At 38.3% G+C, this 18597-nt stretch overlaps 2 protein-coding genes across 2 annotated transcripts in view; one reads left to right on the forward strand and one right to left on the reverse strand.

The window, feature by feature from the left end:
• The window catches only part of LOC121370477 (leucine-rich repeat-containing protein 74B-like), a 71766-nt gene that overhangs the window by 39416 nt on the left and 13753 nt on the right, over positions 1–18597 (reverse strand). The gene's annotated exons all lie outside the window — the stretch shown is intronic.
• LOC121370478 (salivary glue protein Sgs-3-like) lies at positions 313–14785 on the forward strand. Its single transcript, XM_041495734.1, has 11 exons — positions 313–444; positions 1484–1606; positions 3034–3099; positions 6766–6888; positions 7438–7509; positions 8807–8929; positions 9403–9474; positions 10964–11086; positions 11681–11746; positions 12246–12368; positions 14304–14785. The coding sequence occupies exons 2-11, from the start codon at positions 1528–1530 to the stop codon at positions 14360–14362; spliced, it is 906 nt and encodes a 301-aa protein (XP_041351668.1). The 5' UTR covers positions 313–444; positions 1484–1527; the 3' UTR covers positions 14363–14785.

The raw sequence follows: 18597 nt of genomic DNA on the forward strand, positions 1-18597 counted from the left end.
CGATGTTAGCGCTAAGATCACCTTAAGTGCATACAGTAGTTATGCATTTACGATGATCTTAGGGCTAAGATCGCTACTTGGGATGGGGCACAAGGTCTCGTGACGCTGTTAACATCATTGTATTCGCAGAGTATGCAGGAATTTTAGCAGGAGGGTCTAGACAACCAGATTTTATTAGGAGTGGGGTGGGGATCGAGTCACGCTCCCTCGAAAAATATATTGAAATAAAATAAAATTTTCTTGAGCAGGGAATTTTCTTCTGAAACAGAATGGAGTTTCGAACACACGGCTTAATTAAAGAATGGGGTTGAGAGTAATTTTTTAATAAACAGATTTTTTAATTTTTTTTAAAAAGAAAGTTTGTTATAAAAAATTGTAAAAATTATTTTTTTGCAGGCCCTTCGCCTACTACGACTTTAACTACTACAACTCCAGCGTGGACAGGTTTGTGACTATAATACGCGCACAGATTGCGTGTCCTGAAATATACATTGTTAACGTTCCTTTTCACCAGTATCTCTGTCGGGGGTGGGAGTAGAGGCGGCTCGTAACTCAATGATAAAGCGCTCATCTGATGCGCGGTCTGTCTGGGATTGATCCCCGTCGGCACAACAACCAGCTGGCATATCAAAGACCATGGTATGTGCTATCTTGTTTGTGGGATCGTACATATAAAATACCCATTGTTTCTAATGAAAAAATGTAGCGGGTAATTTATGTATGACTATGTATGTCAAAATTACCAAATGTTTCACATCCGATAGCCGATGACTAATACGTCAATGTGCTCTAGTGGTATCGTTAAACAAAACGAACTAACTGTTGTGGAGTGTTGTTTGATAGCCGTTGATTAATACATGCTCTAGTGGTATCGTTAATCCCAGTGGTCGATGATTAATTAATCAGTGTGCTTTTTTTATTTGCTTCTCCATGGCAGTGTCCATGGATATGTGGCCTCTGTACAGTCGCGCGTTTGGGAGGCCGAGCGCTCGCGAACAAATTAACTGGTACAATCGTCTTCTATCATATCGCATGTATCTAACATTATGTGCCAACGACAGTGATCACTCGCCCTCCTGAACAGTACTTAGGTTTGCTCCATTGTAAGATGTTTCCAACTAATAAAACATTTCTACGATTAAACTTACATATTAAATATATTTTCTTGTTTAGAATATCAGTGTCTGTATATTCAATGTGTTTCTGGTCGTCTTAATATTTCTAAGAAGCCTAAACTGGATTTTGTCTTCAAATAATTTCGTACGTACAATATTTTAGGAAATAAAATGAAATTTAACCTAGTACAAATATTAGAACGATTAGAAACACGTTTAATAGACAGCCACTAATATTTTATGCAGAAAAATATATTTGATATGTAATTACAATTGTTAAAAAGTCTCTGTTAGTCGATAACATCTACAAATTGCAGCAAACTCAGGAATGTCCCTTTAATAGCGTTCTTTTTTCTTCTTTTTTTCAGGACCATGTATCGACGACCCTCGTAAACGGAAGTTTTGTCGTGCAATGAGCAAACGACGGATGTGTCCTAATTTGACTTATAGTGTTAAACGACTGTGTGCCTGGAGTTGCGGTCTCTGCAAAGGTATCTTATTTAAATCATCAGATCTATGCTAGTTAGGTATTTTGATGGTGGAATATATATCAGTGGCGGATCCAGAAAATCCATTTAGGGGTGGGGGGAAGTGACATGAGGTGGAATGCCAAGGGAACCTTTGGGAGGTTTGGAGGGGATCGTAAAAACCTGAAAATTAATATATAATAAAATTATAACTATCGCAAAATGATGGGGCCTCTGTATATTGGTAAAATTGGAAAACATAAAATACTCGTACTTATTACGATTATACGTTAGTCACATTTCTTTTTAAAAAGACTGTCCTGAGTTTGCAGCCATTGTAAGATGTTTGCGATAACAGAGCCTTGTTGGCGACTACTATTTCATAGTAAATACATTTTCTTGTTTAGAATATCAGTGTCTGTATATGGAATGTGTTTGCGGTTGTATACTAATGTTTGTAGTACTCATGATATATATTTTTTCGTACGTACGAAAGTTTTGGGAGGTAAAATCTGGTTTGGGCTACTACACGCATTAGGACAACAACAAACACCTTGTAAATACAGACACTGATATTTTAAATAAAAAAAAATATTTTATTTGTATGTTACGTCATCGAAAAGGCTCTATTGATCGGAAACACTTCACGATGGTTGTAAAGTCAGGACTGTCCCATTAAGCGACTGTCATGACCTGCCATTGTAACGTGTTTCCGACTAACAGACCGCTAGTAAAAATGATAAAGATTACAACCCTCTAGAATAAGCATCATGCTAAGCTTAGACTACCAACTGCCAGCAGAAAGTTGGCCAACGTTGTCACAACTTCTACGACGGTCCAGTTGCTAGTCTGAGCGTTCGTACAACTTGATTCACGTCGTATAACCAATTAGTTGTTAATCTGAGCGGGAGTTGTGGAAATTACAAGGCAACCGTCGAGTTGGCCAACTTTCTCTCTACTGGCAGTTGACAGTCTGAGCCTAGCATAACATTAACCCACAAGACACATACAAGTTACATACAAGACGTCATTATCATTCATAAAGAAATCTTGTGGAAATGGTAAATAGTAGTATTACAATCCTCTAGATAAACAGTAATTCGTTACAAACATAATAGTTCCAAACAGTACGTCATTGTTGATAGATAGATATCTAGTAAAATGACTGAATGCATGTTTAACAACACCTCAGCACAAAAATACACTTCGAGTATTGGGTGTCAAAAAAGGTAAGTATTTGGAAATATTATTTGGATAACTAATAGAACTGACACAATCTTTTAGACAAACATAAATTACATTTTTCTAGACAAACATATAAATGTAAAAAAAAAAAAAAAAAAAACCCACAAAACTTCAAGTTGTAAATATTATAAGTAAAGAATGGGGTTGATGGCAATTTTTGGTTATTTAAAAAAAATATATTCAATGAAAGGTTTTGTTTTTTTCAGGCCCTTCACTTACTACGACTACAGCAATTACAACCACGACACGAAAACCAACTACAGCATGGAAAGGTATATAACTATAAACGACGAAAGTGCGCGCGTATTTAAAGACAGAGTCTGGCAGACTGCTGTCTTGCATTCAACAATACAAGGGTATATAACTATAAACGACGAAAGTGCGCGCGTATTTAAAGACAGTCTGGCAGACTGCTGTCTTGCATTCCATAATACAAGGGTATATAACTATAAACGACGAAAGTCTGCGCGTATTTAAAGATAGAGTCTGGTAGACTACTGTCTTGCATTCAACAATACAAGGGTATATAACTATAAACGACGAAAGTGCGCGCGTATTTAAAGACAGAGTCTGGCAGACTACTGTCTTGCATTCAACAATACAAGGGTATATAACTATAAATGACGAAAGTGCGCGCGTATTTAAAGACAGTCTGGCAGACTGCTGTCTTGCATTCAACAATACAATGGTATATAACTATAAATGACGAAAGTGCGCGCGTATTTAAAGACAGTCTGGCAGACTGCTGTCTTGCATTCAACAATACAAGGGTATATAACTATAAATGACGAAAGTGCGCGCGTATTTAAAGACAGTCTGGCAGACTGCTGTCTTGCATTCAACAATACAAGGGTATATAACTATAAACGACGAAAGTGCGCGCGTATTTAAAGACAGAGTCTGGCAGACTACTGTCTTGCATTCAACAATACAAGGGTATATAACTATAAATGACGAAAGTGCGCGCGTATTTAAAGACAGTCTGGCAGACTGCTGTCTTGCATTCAACAATACAAGGGTATATAACTATAAACGACGAAAGTGCGCGGGTATTTAAAGACAGTCTGGCAGACTGCTGTCTTGCATTCAACAATACAATGGTATATAACTATAAACGACGAAAGTGCGCGCGTACTTAAAGACAGTCTGGCAGACTGCTGTCTTGCATTCAACAATACAAGGGTATATAACTATAAACGACGAAAGTGCGCGCGTATTTAAAGATAGAGTCTGGCAGACTACTGTCTTGCATTCAACAATACAAGGGTATATAACTATAAATGACGAAAGTGCGCGCGTATTTAAAGACAGAGTCTGGCAGACTACTGTCTTGCATTCAACAATACAAGGGTATATAACTATAAACGACGAAAGTGCGCGCGTATTTAAAGACAGTCTGGCAGACTGCTGTCTTGCATTCAACAATACAAGGGTATATAACTATAAACGACGAAAGTCCGCGCGTATTTAAAGACAGAGTCTGGCAGACTACTGTCTTGCATTCAACAATACAAGGGTATATAACTATAAGCGACGAAAGTCCGCGCGTATTTAAAGACAGTCTGGCAGACTGCTGTCTTGCATTCAACAATACAAGGGTATATAACTATAAGCGACGAAAGTGCGCGCGTATTTAAAGACAGAGTCTGGCAGACTACTGTCTTGCATTCAACAATACAAGGGTATATAACTATAAACGACGAAAGTGCGCGCGTATTTAAAGACAGTCTGGCAGACTGCTGTCTTGCATTCAACAATACAAGGGTATATAACTATAAGCGACGGAAGTGCGCGCGTATTTAAAGACAGTCTGGCAGACTGCTGTCTTGCATTCAACAATACAAGGGTATATAACTATAAGCGACGAAAGTGCGCGCGTATTTAAAGACAGAGTCTGGCAGACTACTGTCTTGCATTCAACAATACAAGGGTATATAACTATAAACGACGAAAGTGCGCGCGTATTTAAAGACAGTCTGGCAGACTGCTGTCTTGCATTCAACAATACAAGGGTATATAACTATAAGCGACGAAAGTGTGCGCGTATTTAAAGACAGTCTGGCAGACTGCTGTCTTGCATTCAACAATACAAGGGTATATAACTATAAACGACGAAAGTGCGCGCGTATTTAAAGACAGAGTCTGGCAGACTACTGTCTTGCATTCAACAATACAAGGGTATATAACTATAAACGACGAAAGTGCGCGCGTATTTAAAGACAGTCTGGCAGACTGCTGTCTTGCATTCAACAATACAAGGGTATATAACTATAAACGACGAAAGTGCGCGCGTATTTAAAGACAGTCTGGCAGACTGCTGTCTTGCATTCAACAATACAAGGGTATATACTATAAACGACGAAAGTGCGCGCGTATTTAAAGACAGTCTGGCAGACTGCTGTCTTGCATTCAACAATACAAGGGTATATAACTATAAACGACGAAAGTGCGCGCGTATTTAAAGACAGTCTGGCAGACTGCTGTCTTGCATTCAACAATACAAGGGTATATAACTATAAACGACGAAAGTGCGTGCGTATTTAAAGACAGAGTCTGGCAGACTACTGTCTTGCATTGCATTCAACAATACAAGGGTATATAACTATAAACGACGAAAGTACGCGCGTATTTAAAGACAGTCTGGCAGACTGCTGTCTTGCATTCAACAATACAAGGGTATATAACTATAAACGACGAAAGTGCGCGCGTATTTAAAGACAGTCTGGCAGACTACTGTCTTGCATTCAACAATACAAGGGTATATAACTATAAACGACGAAAGTGCGCGCGTATTTAAAGACAGTCTGGCAGACTGCTGTCTTGCATTCAACAATACAAGGGGAGGGACATAGCCCAGTTGTAAAGTGTACGCCTGATGCGCAGTCTGTCTAGGATCAATTCCCGTCGGTGGGCCCATTTGGCTATTTCTCGTTCTAGCCAGTGCACCACGGCTGGTTTATCAAAGGCAGTGGTATGTGTTATCCTGTCTGTGGCATGGTGCACATAAAATATCCATTGCTGCAAATGGACATTTTTTATTGGGTTTCCTATCTATGATTGTGTCAAAATTACCATATGTTTGACATCCAATAGCCGATGAATAATGAATCAATGTTCTCTAGTGGTGTCGTTAAACAAAACAAATTTTAACAAACTTTCCACAATGCATTGTGTTCCTTTTCATCTGTATTTCTGTTGTGGGGTCTGATCTTTGATATCCAATAGCCGATGACTAACTAATCAATGCGTTCTTTGCATTAGTCCCCATCTGGGTCAAACCAATGGGGACTATAGGTTTCATCTCCATCCTTCTGTCTGCTGTCTGCCTGTCCGTTCGTCTGTCACACATAGTTTTCCGGACCTTTTTCCACAATGCTTCCAAATAATGAACTGAAATTTTGTATATAGTTTTTGTACCATGTGCTGTTACAGATCAAGTTTGATTTTCATTACAATTTACCCTTCTTTTTTACAGAGTTATCGCCCTTGAACTTAGGAGATATGAAAATTAGTTTTCTGGACTTTATTTTTATTTTTTGTACAATGCCTGTGGTATTAAGATAGAATTTTGTGTATAGCTTTATCATGTAATGTTACAAATCAAGTTTGACTTCCATGATGATTTACCCATTTTTCACAGAGTAATGGCCCTTTAATCTAGGAGATACGAAAATTTGTTGGGCCTGGTAGGGAACATGTTTTGCTGGTGCAGTACTCTTTAAAATGTTATATATATATATATTTTTTATGACAGTGGCCATGGATATGTGGCCTCTGTACAGTGGCGAGTTTAAGAGGCCGAGCGCTCGCGAACAAATTAACTGGTACTATCGATCGTCTTGTAGCATCTATGCTAGGCGCAAAAAACAGTCTATAGTGTGACTGAGACTGTGTTTTGTTGTCTATAGCGTTCTCTGGGATTTTTTTTTTTTTTTCAGGACCGTGTGTCGATGACCCTCGTAAATGGGCGTTTTGTCGTGCAGTGCGCAAAAAAGAGATGTGTTCAGGGTCGACTTACAATATTCAACGACTGTGTGCCTGGAGTTGCGGTCTCTGCAGAGGTATCTTGTTTAAATCATCAGATCTATGCTAGTTAGATATTTTGGTGGTGGAATATTGGTAAAATAGGAATACGTAAAGTACTCATACCTTACGATGCAACATTGGTCGCATTTTAAAACGCGACTGTCATGTCATGCCATTGTGACATATTTCCGACTAATACACCTCTGGTAGAAAACTGAATGATAAATATTACAAGCCTCTAAACAAATTAAAGTACAGCAACTCACTACAAACATAGACGTTACACGCAAGACATCATTATTCCCAGATATCTTGTAGAAATAACAAATACTACATTCCTCTATACAAACACAAAATGTTAACCAAATACAATCCTCTAACGACTAAACCAGAGTTCTCGTTAACTATAACACTCAAAGCTAAATCACGTGAGGTTGTAGCCTAAACATTATTGTAAAACATGTTGTTGAGGGCGATTTTTATTATTTTATTGTTTTTGATGTGGTATTATTGTGCTTTTTTTTTAAAAGAAAGTTAGTTATTGGAAAGTCATTTATTGAAATTTGTTAATATTATTTTTCCAGGCCCTTCACCTACTACGACTACAGCAACTACAACTACGACAACGACACGAAAACCAACTACAGCATGGAAAGGTATATAACTATAAACGTAGAATGTGCGCGCGTATTTAACGGCAGGATCAGGCAGATTACTGACTTGACCAGAGCCGGTATAAGGATCCGCCGGGCCTGTAGCACAAACAACTGCGAAGCCCACCTACCAGTATATATATTTTGCAACCCCCCTCGGGGAGAGGGGAAAAATTACCCGGGGGAAAAGAAATGTACACATCACCGCAGGGCCCCCTGAAGCGCCAAACCCGTTGCACGTGGTACATGCGCTCTTCGGATAAACCGGCTTTGGTCTTGAACTCGGGCGGATGTGCCTGCCGGGATAGGGTTTCGGGGATTCAAAGCCCCTTCCCTGCTGAAACAAATTTCATTTTTCTCAGTATAGTTCTCTGGGAAACATGTCTTGACCCTCCACCCCACCCCCATAATCTTCGCTCGCTACAGACTAGACCCTCCCTGCACACGCCCCTGAAACTATACCTTCTTTATGTTCCTTTTCACCTGTATTTCTGTGGTGGAGTCTGTTGTCTGATATCAAATAGCCGATGACTAACTAATCAATGCGTTCTTTTTATTAGTCCCCAACTGGGTCAAACCGAAGGGGATTATAGGTTTCATCTCCATCCTTCTGTCTGTTGTCTGTCTGTCCGTTCGTCTGTCCCACATAATTTTCCGGACCTTTTTTCACAATGCTTCCAAACAATGAACTGAATTTTTGTACCATGTACTGTTACAGATCAAGGTTGATTTTCATGACGATTTACCCTTCTTTTTTTACACAATTATTGCCCTTGAACTTAGGAAATATAAACATTTGTTTCTAGACTTTTGTTTTCGGTTGTTTAGTTTTAGTTTTTGTTGTTTTTTGTTGTTTTTTTTGTTTTTTTTTACAATGCCTATGATATTGAGATAAGAAAAATTGTATAACTTTATCATGTACTGTTACATATCAAGTTTGACTTTCATGGCGGTTTACCTATTTTTCACAGAGTAATGGCCCTTGAACCTAGGAGATACGAAAATTTGTTGGGCCTGGTAGGGAACATGTATTGCTTGTGTAGTATTTTTAAAATGTTATATCTTATTTTCCTATGACAATGACCATGGATATGTGACCTCTGTACAGTGGCCAGTTTGGGAGGCCAAACGCTCGCGAACAAATTAACTGGTACTATCGATCGTCTTGTGTCATCTAACGCTAGGCGCAAAAAACAGTCTGGCGTGTAACTGCAATCACTTGTTCTCCTGAACAGTGTTCAAAGACTTGTGTTTTGTTGTCTATAGCGTTCTCTGGGGTGTTTTTTTTGGTGTTTTTCAGGACCGTGTATCGATGACCCTCGTAAATGGGTGTTTTGTCGTGCAGTGCGCAAAAAACAGATGTGTTCAGGGTTGACTTACAATATTCAACGACTGTGTGCCTGGAGTTGCGGTCTCTGCAGAGGTATGTTGTTTAAAGCATGATATATTCTACTTTACTTAGTTATTTTGGTGATGGAATTGGTAAAATAGGAATACGCAAAGTATTCATAACGTACGATGCGACATTGGTCGCATTTTTAAAAGCGACTGCCATATCCTGCCATTGTGACATATTTCCGACTAATACACCTCTGGTAGAAAACCGAATGATAAATATTACAAGCCTTTAAACAAATTAAAGTACAGCAACTCACTACAAGCATAGAGGTTACACGCAAGACATCATTATCCCCAGATATCTAGTAAAAATAACATATACTACAATCCTTTTTTACAAACAGAAAATGTAAACAAATCACAATTCTCTAACGACTAAACCAGAGTTCTCGTTAACTATGACAATCAAAGCTAAATCACGTGAGGTTGTAAACAACATAAGTAAAAGAAATGTTGTTGAGGGCGAATTATTGAAATTTGTTAACATTATTTTTTTAGGACCTTCTCCTACTACGACTACAACAACTACAACTACGACCACGACACAAAAACCAACTACAGCATGGAAAGGTATGTAACTATAAACGTAGAAAGTGCGCGCCTATTTAAAGACAGGATCAGGCAGATTACTGTCTTCAACTCCCGTCGGTGGGCCCATTGGACTGTTTCTCGTTCCAGCCAGTGCAACACGACTGGTATATCAAAGGCCGTGATATGTGTTATCCTGTCTGTGGGGTAATGCATCTAAAAGATCCCTTGCTGCATTAAGAACAATGTAGCGGGTGTCCTCTGATAACTATGTGTCCGAATTATCAAATGTTTGACATCCTATAGCCGATGATTAATTAAGCAATATGCTCCAGTGGTTTCGTTAAACAAAACAAACTGTCTTGAACACAGGGGTGTGTGCAGGTGGAGGGTTTCGGTGGTCGCATACCCTCCCTGTTTAAAGGGACATACCCTGGTTTTTAAACACTAAGGTATATTTTTTACTATTATAGCCGTTTTTGATAACTGAAAACATACTTTACTTAGATGTTATGGTTTAGATTATACAATTTTCGTACATTCGAAGTGTTTTTGGTCTTTCTGGTGTTTTTAATATCACAAAATGCATTTCTCATATTTTTAAAACCGCACGTGCGTCCGAGAAGTAACAGTAATGGAGTCGAGTTTTAGTCTATTTTTAGAGAGTATTTCACCATTTCAAAGTCACAGACTCATGTTTTACTCAATTGTAACTTTATCCAAATGTGTTACAGGTTTGTAGATTAACTAAACCTAGTGTTAAATTTTACGGGTTGAAACTAGGGTCTGTTCCTTGAATAATTCTAAATACATTTTCCTGGAGGACATGTCTCGAGCATCCACCCCACCCCCATAAACTTCGCTCGACACAGACTAGACCCTCCCTCCCCACTGCTATAATTCCTGCACGTACACCTGGAACTATACATTATGTTTCTTTTCACCCAGGGAGCGGATGTATCCCAGTGGTAAAGCGCTCGCTTGATGCGTGGTTAGTCTAGGATCGATCCCCGTAATGCATCTAAAAGATTGGGTTATTTCTCGTTCCAGCCTGTGCACCACGACTGGTATATCAAAGGCCATGGTATATGCTGTCATGTCTGTGGGATGGTGAATATAAAAGATCCATATGTTTGACATTCAATAGCCGATGATTAATAAATCAATGTGCTCTAGTGGTGTCATTAAACAAAACAAACTTTGTTTTATCTTTTCACCTATATCTCTGTGTTGGGGTTTGTTGTCTGATATCTAATAGCCGATGACTATTTATTCAATGCGTTCTTTTAATTTTAATTCTGTTTTGTCCATGTTAATGATGTTACTTCTGTACAGTGGCGAGTTTAGGAGGCAGAGCGCCCGCGAACAATTTAACTGCTACCATCGCATTTTATCATATGACGTTTAGCTCAAAAACCTTTTACACGAGCGACTGTGATAACTCGTCCTCCAGAACAGTTCTCAGAGACTGTGTTTTGTTGTCAATAGCGTTCTCTCTAAAAGACTTACTCTGTGGGGTTTCTTTTTCCAGGACCGTGTATCGATGACCCTCGTAAATGGGCGTTCTGTGCTGCTGTGCGCAAAAAACAGATGTGTTCAGGGTTGACTTATAATATTCAACGGGAGTGTGCCTGGAGTTGCGGTCTCTGCAGAGGTATGTTACTTAAGTCATGAGATCTATGCTGGTTAGGCATTTTGGTGGTGGAATATATATTGGTAAGACGTAAAGTACTCGTACGTATTACGATGATACATTGGACTGTCATATCCTGCCATTGTAACGTGTTTCCGGCTAACACAATCTGATTAAAATTAGCTCCACTGGTTAATAACTATTACCTGTGGATCTATGAGCATCCCGTTGGAGCTCATGTCAGACCTGTAGAGGTGTTTTCAATCAGAATGCAGCTAACAGACCTCTGGTAGAAATGATATTAGATTACAACCATCTAAACTAACACTAACTCACAACAAACATAGACGTTACGCACAACACATCATTATTATTCATAGACACCTAGTAGAAATGATACATATTAAAAACTTCTAGACAAACAGTAAATATAAAAAAATAATTTTAAAATATAAATAAATGCTCTAAATGACTAAACCAGAGGATTTCTCGTTAACTGTAAGCCAAGTCACGTGACGATGTCAACGTCATAAGTAAAGAATGGGGTTGACGGCGATTTGTGGTTATTTTTTTTGAAAAGTTTTATATAGACATTTGTTAACATTATTTTGGCAGGCCCTTCACCTACTACGACTACAACGACTACAACAACAACACGAAAACCAACTACAGCATGGAAAGGTTGGTAACTAAAACGCATTGGCTGATGGGGGTGGGGGTGGGGGGGGGGGGGGTGGGGTGGGGAGGGGCACAGGTATTCCGTAACTCACCCCGCCCATTTGAAGTGCCCTTTTTAAATACATTTCTAATTCATAATCCACAACACAGTTTCCCTGAAAACACTTCTCTGGGCATCTTTATTTCGAAATTTGCCGAGGAACATGCCCCCGAACCCCACTACAAATATGGCTACCCTTGGGAGCTCATTTGTCTTCGAAACACTTTTTGCCCTTTTTTGATTTTTGTGTGATCCTACCTTTACAAGTTCCTAGATCCGTTTCTGAAATATAGAAAGATCGGGCGTGTTCAAAACAAAGAGTTAAAATATGTGAAATGTGTCTTGAAGTATACATTGTTTACGTTCCTTTTCACCTGTATCTCTGTTGTGGTCTTTTATTTGATATCCACCGTGTTTTGTCTTCTATAGTATTCTCTCAGGATTTTTCGGTTTGTTTTCCAGGACCGTGTACCGATGACCCTCGTAAATGGGCTTTTTGTGCTGCTGTGCGCAAAAAACAGATGTGTTCAGGGTTGACTTATAATATTCAACGGGAGTGTGCCTGGAGTTGCGGTCTCTGCAGAGGTATCTTGTTTAAAGCATGGTGTATTCTATTTTACTTAGTTATTTTGGAGGTGGAATTGGTAAATCAATACATAAATTACTCATATGGATATATTGGTCGCATTTTGAAACCGACTAAACGTGGGGTTTCCTGCCATTGTAGGTTCCAATAGACCAAATCAATTCCTATTGCCGATAATGTTAACGTTTACCAATAAAGCTGATATAAGCAGCGTATCAACACACCCAGGACGTACAGCAGTAAAACGTGTGACACCTCACACCTAATCTACCAGTAAAACAATGGATGGTCACATACCATTTAAGAGATTTAATTAATGTTTTTATTAGCAACCGTTATTTTTGCTGAAAATTGCAGTTCCATTTTTGGGGGTACCCGCATTAGTTTCAACCTCTGGTATATACTGCATAACAACTGTATAACAAATAAAAGTGTATTTATTTATTGTCAATGGATAATAGTATTTTCACAAATAATCAGTGTCACATATTACTGCTAATCACACCCATAGCTGTTTTTACTCCGTAAATATTTGACTGTACACCTCGAACTTGAAACCTATAACATAGATGGTAGATTAATACAAGTTACACACAGGACATCGTTGTTAACAAATATCTAGTAGAAATGACAAATGCAATCCTTTAGTGGGCGATTTAATACTTGGTATAGGTGTTCATCCGATTCACGTGATAGTGCTGTATGACCCTAGAGTAATGTCAAGGTCGTTTAGAACTTTGTTAATCTTTGGTTCAAGTCTCCCCAATAGCACCCAGCTCCCGAATTCTTTCCTTAAGCGTTAACCATATTCAGATACTGAATTTACAAATAATGGATGAAGGCAGAAAATGTCACATAACCGATATAACAAACGCCAGATCCATTTTCACTGATATCCAACACGTCTTTTCACTTTAACCAGTAGCTCTAAAAAATACAAATGATTTTATTTTTAGTTTCATCTTGTTAAATCTCTCTGTGTTTGTAACTATATGTATATATGTATGTGTTTTTGTTTCCTTCTCTTTTTGATTGCCTGCATGTGCGTCTCTCTCGTTCCAGCCACTGCACCACGACTGGTATATCAAAGGCCGTGGTATGTGCTATCCTGTCTGTAGGATGGTGCATATAAAATACCCCTTGCTACTAATGGAAAAAACGTAGCGGGTTTCCTTTCTAAGACTAAATGTCAAAATTACCAAATGTTTAACACCCAATATCCGATGATTAATAAATCAAAGAATGAAAGAAATGTTTTATTTAACGACGCACTCAACACACTCCATTTGCGGTTATATGGCGTGAGACATATGTTTAAGAACCACACAGATATTGAGAGAAAACCCGCTGTCGCCAATTTATGGGTTACACGTTTCGATTAGCAGCAAGGGATCTTTTATATGCACCATCCCACAGACAGGCTAATACATACCACGGCCTTTGATATACCAGTCGTGGTGTACTGGCTGGAATGAGAACTTTTTTTGTTTTGGTTGGGGGGGGGGGGGGGGGGGGGGGGTCTTTTTTTCTTTTTGTTTTCTGTTCTCCTCTGCTTTTGTTGGTTTTGTTTTGCTTTTTTGCTTTTTGTTGTTTTTTTGTTTTAGGGTGGGTGTTTTTAAAGTTGTTTTGGGGTGGGTTTTTTGTTGTTTTGATGTGTTTTTTTGGTTGTTTTGGGGTATTTTGTGATGTTTGTTTTCTTCTTTTTTCTTTCTTTTTTTCTTTTTTTTTCTTTTTTTTGGGGGGGGAGGGGGGAGGGGCAGTGGGGTTTGTTTTTGGAGGTAGGGATTGGGTGGGTGTTTTTTATATTATTATTATTTTTTTTATTATTATTTTTAATTTGTTGTGTTTTTTATTTAGTGTTTTTTTTTGTTGTTGTTGTTTTTTGTAGGGATTTGTTATTGTTTTAAATACCAGTTCGTTTTTTGTATTTGCAGGGCCATCCCCAACTACTACTACAACACCGGTGCCGACTACGACATGGCGAGGTTGGTAGATGAACAGATAATGTTAATATTCGTTCATAATAACGCATTCCGTGGTTGGGAGCATTGAAATTATTAGTATTTTCTGGCGTCTTGTGAATAAGACGTATTAATTAGACATCAAATCCCCATACTTTAAAATGTGCTGAGGTATCGCTAAACAAATATTTCCAAATTGTGAGGTAGGGCGGTCTACACTCGTTGTGGCAAGCGAGGTTTCTGGGAGGTTTCGGGTCATATTCTCCAAGAATTTTTATTTTTTAAATCTGTTCCTGATTCCTTTGCTTTCCTTCCAGAAATAGTTCTTATATTTGACTTTAAATGAAAAGAAACGGAATATTAATTTAACGAAACTTTACCTACCACATTTTAAACTTATTATTTGGTGTCTAACACATAGTTATTTTGACACTTGATCGAGAGAGAAAGATAGAATCAGAAAGACTGAAAGAATGTGTGAGAGAGAGAGAGAGAGAGAGAGAGAGAGAGAGAGAGAGAGAGAGAGAGAAAAGGGAGAGAGAGAGAAGGGAGGAGGGAGAGAGAAAGACAGGGAGAGACACTGAAAGAATGAGAAAGACTGAAACAATGAGAGAAAGAAAGAGAGAGAGCGAGGAGGAAGAAAGGAGAGAGAGAGAGAGAGAGAGAGAGAGAGAGAGAGAGAGAGAGAGAGAGAGAGAGAACACCATTCACAAAGAGGCCATTTTTAAAAGAACATTTTAGAAAGCAATCTTTCAGTTTAATAACTGTAGGTCAGTCGGTAAAACATTGTCAAATTTACTATTAATTATTTTTAAACCTAATGTTATTTTGGATATGTTATAAATAGAATATTACGTTCGAGTTCGTTAGATCAAATTTATCTTACAACTCGTCATTTAGAAACGTATCCATGGCGCATTTGCTTGTAACAACTCCTAATATAAGATTAATGGTATCTAACGACCACTCATGCAATATTTTCTATATATCACATACTTTATTAAATAAGTGATAATAATTTATTTTGTAAGCAGAAGACCCCCCCCCCCCCCCCCACACACACACACACTTCATTTAGTCTGTTGAGTTATAGAAACAACATGCATGTAAGGTTTGGATTGACAAAAATACAGCGGGCCGAATTTACGATGCTTGTTTATGTCTTAGCACCTGCGTTTAAGAAAAAAAAAAAGCTTCGTAAACTCGACCCAGCATGTTTACTTTCAGGACCGTGTATAGATGACCCTAGCAAATGGAACTTTTGTGCCGGGGTGCGCGAAAAACAGATGTGTAATAAATTAAGAAGAAAATTACTACATCAATGTGCCTGGAGCTGTGGTCTCTGCAAAGGTATACTACTTTGACTCATAACATAAATACCAATAGGCTCATCAAGACTGGATGCGTCTGGATGCTTGCGTTTTAGGCATATATACACCATATATGATTATTTCATTGCGGCTGGCAGCATGCATTTTGTAGACGCACGCATCGCATGCATCCAGACTAAACGCTGTCATTGAAACTAATGTATTTCAGGGTGTTTTTTGTTTTTGTTTTTTTAGCCAAACCGCACGCACGCGCCGCAGTCTATATGAGCCGTAAGTGTACAGCAGACTAGTTTTCGTGTGACCACGAATTCTCTAAACTGCTTATGTAATTTGTATCCTTGTCTTATATTCATTACATCTAATACCATCACTTCCCCCCGTTCCAACCAGTGCACCACAACTGGACAAAGGCCGTAATATGTACTTCCTTATATGTGGGAAAATGCATATAAAAGATCCCTTGCTGCATTAGGAAACATGTAGGAGGTTTCCTCTGATGACTACGAGTCATAATTACCAAATATTTGACATCCAATAGCAGATGATTAATTAATCAATATGCTCCAGTGGTGTCGTTAAACAAAACAAACTTTAACTAATATCATCACTGGTTTAAAGGGACATTCCTGAGTTTGCTGCATTGTAAGATGTTTCCGACTAATAAAATATTTCTACGATTAAACTTACATATTAAATATATTTTCTGGTTTAGAATATCAGGTCTGTATATTCAATGTGTTTCTGGTCGTCTTAATATTTGTAAGAAGCCCAAACTGGATTTGTCTTCAAATAATTTCGTACGTACGAAAAAAATTAAGTTTTGGAAATAAAGTGAAATTTAACCTAGTACAAATATTAGAACGATCAGAAACACGTTTAATATACAGCCACTAATATTTTATGCAGAAAAATATATTTGATATGTAATTACAATCGTTAAAAAGTCTTTGTTAGTCAATAACATCTTAACAAGTGCAGCAAACTCAGGAATGTCCCTTTAACAATGTTTTATGAGTGTATGCCATCACAACTGTCTAAATGTTCATTGAGCCACTGGCGTAGCCGGGGGGGGGGGGGGGGGGGGGGGGTAGGGGCAATGTCTCACCCCTTCAATCACATTTCTTTCCCCCTTATAATATGACTAACATGTGGACTACCCCCCCCCCCCCCCCACCAATGTGGTTGGCCCCCTATTATAAAATGCTGGCTACGACAATGAGTTCTGTCACGTCCAGATGGTGATTTGTCAAACCTGTTTTGGGAGTGGCAATCCTCCTTTGGGTGAAGTATCAAAATGTGTAGACTTTGAGAGTGGCAGTCCTCCTATAAACGAAGTATCAAGAATATGTAGACTTTGAGAGTGGCAGTCCTATAACGAAGTATCAAGAATATGTAGACTTTGAGAATGGCAGTCCTATAACGAAGTATCAAGAATATGTAGACTTTGAGAGTGGCAGTCCTATAAACGAAGTATCAAGAATATGTAGACTTTGAGAGTGGCAGTCCTCCTATACACAATGCACATGGCGGTAACCCATGGGAGCTGTGACAACCTTGTCAAAACATTCTTTGGACTTTCACCAATCAATGTCATATTACACTATTTACAAATAATTGTTCTGTGAAGTAATAAAGTGTTTATTTTGTACTAAATTTGTACAGCATAATAGTAATACTGTACAATCACGTTTTAAACTCTTTTTTTTTTACATTATGCAGGGCCTTCACCTACCACTACAACTACAACTACAACTACTCCAAAGCCAACTACAACTACAACAACAACAACACGAAAACCAACCACAGCTACAACCACCACCACCACTACAACTACAACAACACCGAAACCAACCACAACTACAAAACGAACTACAACTACGACTACACCAAAGCCAACTACAACAACGAAAAAAACTACTACAACTACAACGCCAAAACCAACTACAACGACAAAACGAACTACTACTACAACAACAACAACTACACCAAAGCCAACCACAACTACAACGACAAAACGGACTACAACAACAACAACTACACCAAAACCAACCACAACTACAACGACAAAACGGACTACTACTACAACAACAACAACTACACCAAAACCAACCACAACTACAACGACAAAACGGACTACTACAACTACAACTACACCAAAACCAACTACAACTACAACGACAAAAAGGACTACTACAACTACAACAACTACGCCAAAACCAACTACAACAACAAGACGGACTACAACTACAACAACGACTCCAAAGCCAACTACAACAACGACAATAAAAACCACTAAAGGTAAGTTACAAAATTAAGAAAAGTATATGAAACATATACATATATACATTTTTATTTCAGATCAGAGATCCATAGAACATATTCAGGGTTTCTGTCAGAGGGTAAAATGGGTATGGCGCCATACCCAAATTTGTTTGCAGATTTTATATTTTTAAGTTGGCCGTTTGACAAAATTAACGACTCGTATCATGGCTGTATGATTTTCTTAACCTTAGCTATAAACTTAACCCATTTTCTTTTTTGGGAGTTCCCACATACATTCATTTAACACACACATTGTAAATATTAAATTTCATAGCGACATACCGAAATATTTCTTTCTGGCAGAAACACTGATACTATTTAAAACAAAACTAATTACATAGTGTACAGTAGCATGTGCCTGCGACTTACATGGTATTCTGCGTACATTTCACCCATGATACACACACACACACACACACACACACACACACACACACACACACACGCATATTATTGTGTGGTTATCAGTTTGACCACAAACTAATAATTTTCATTAAATGTCAGACATGAAATAGTGGTAGATTCTTGTAGACATCAATGTTTTTGGCACATGGTTCATCTACTAAATGCAAAGAAAAAAGTAGTAAATCCTAAAATGATTCTGCATGATTGTG

This window comes from Gigantopelta aegis, chromosome 4, assembly GCF_016097555.1.
Source record: "Gigantopelta aegis isolate Gae_Host chromosome 4, Gae_host_genome, whole genome shotgun sequence".
Classification (NCBI taxonomy): Eukaryota; Metazoa; Mollusca; class Gastropoda; order Neomphalida; family Peltospiridae; genus Gigantopelta; species Gigantopelta aegis.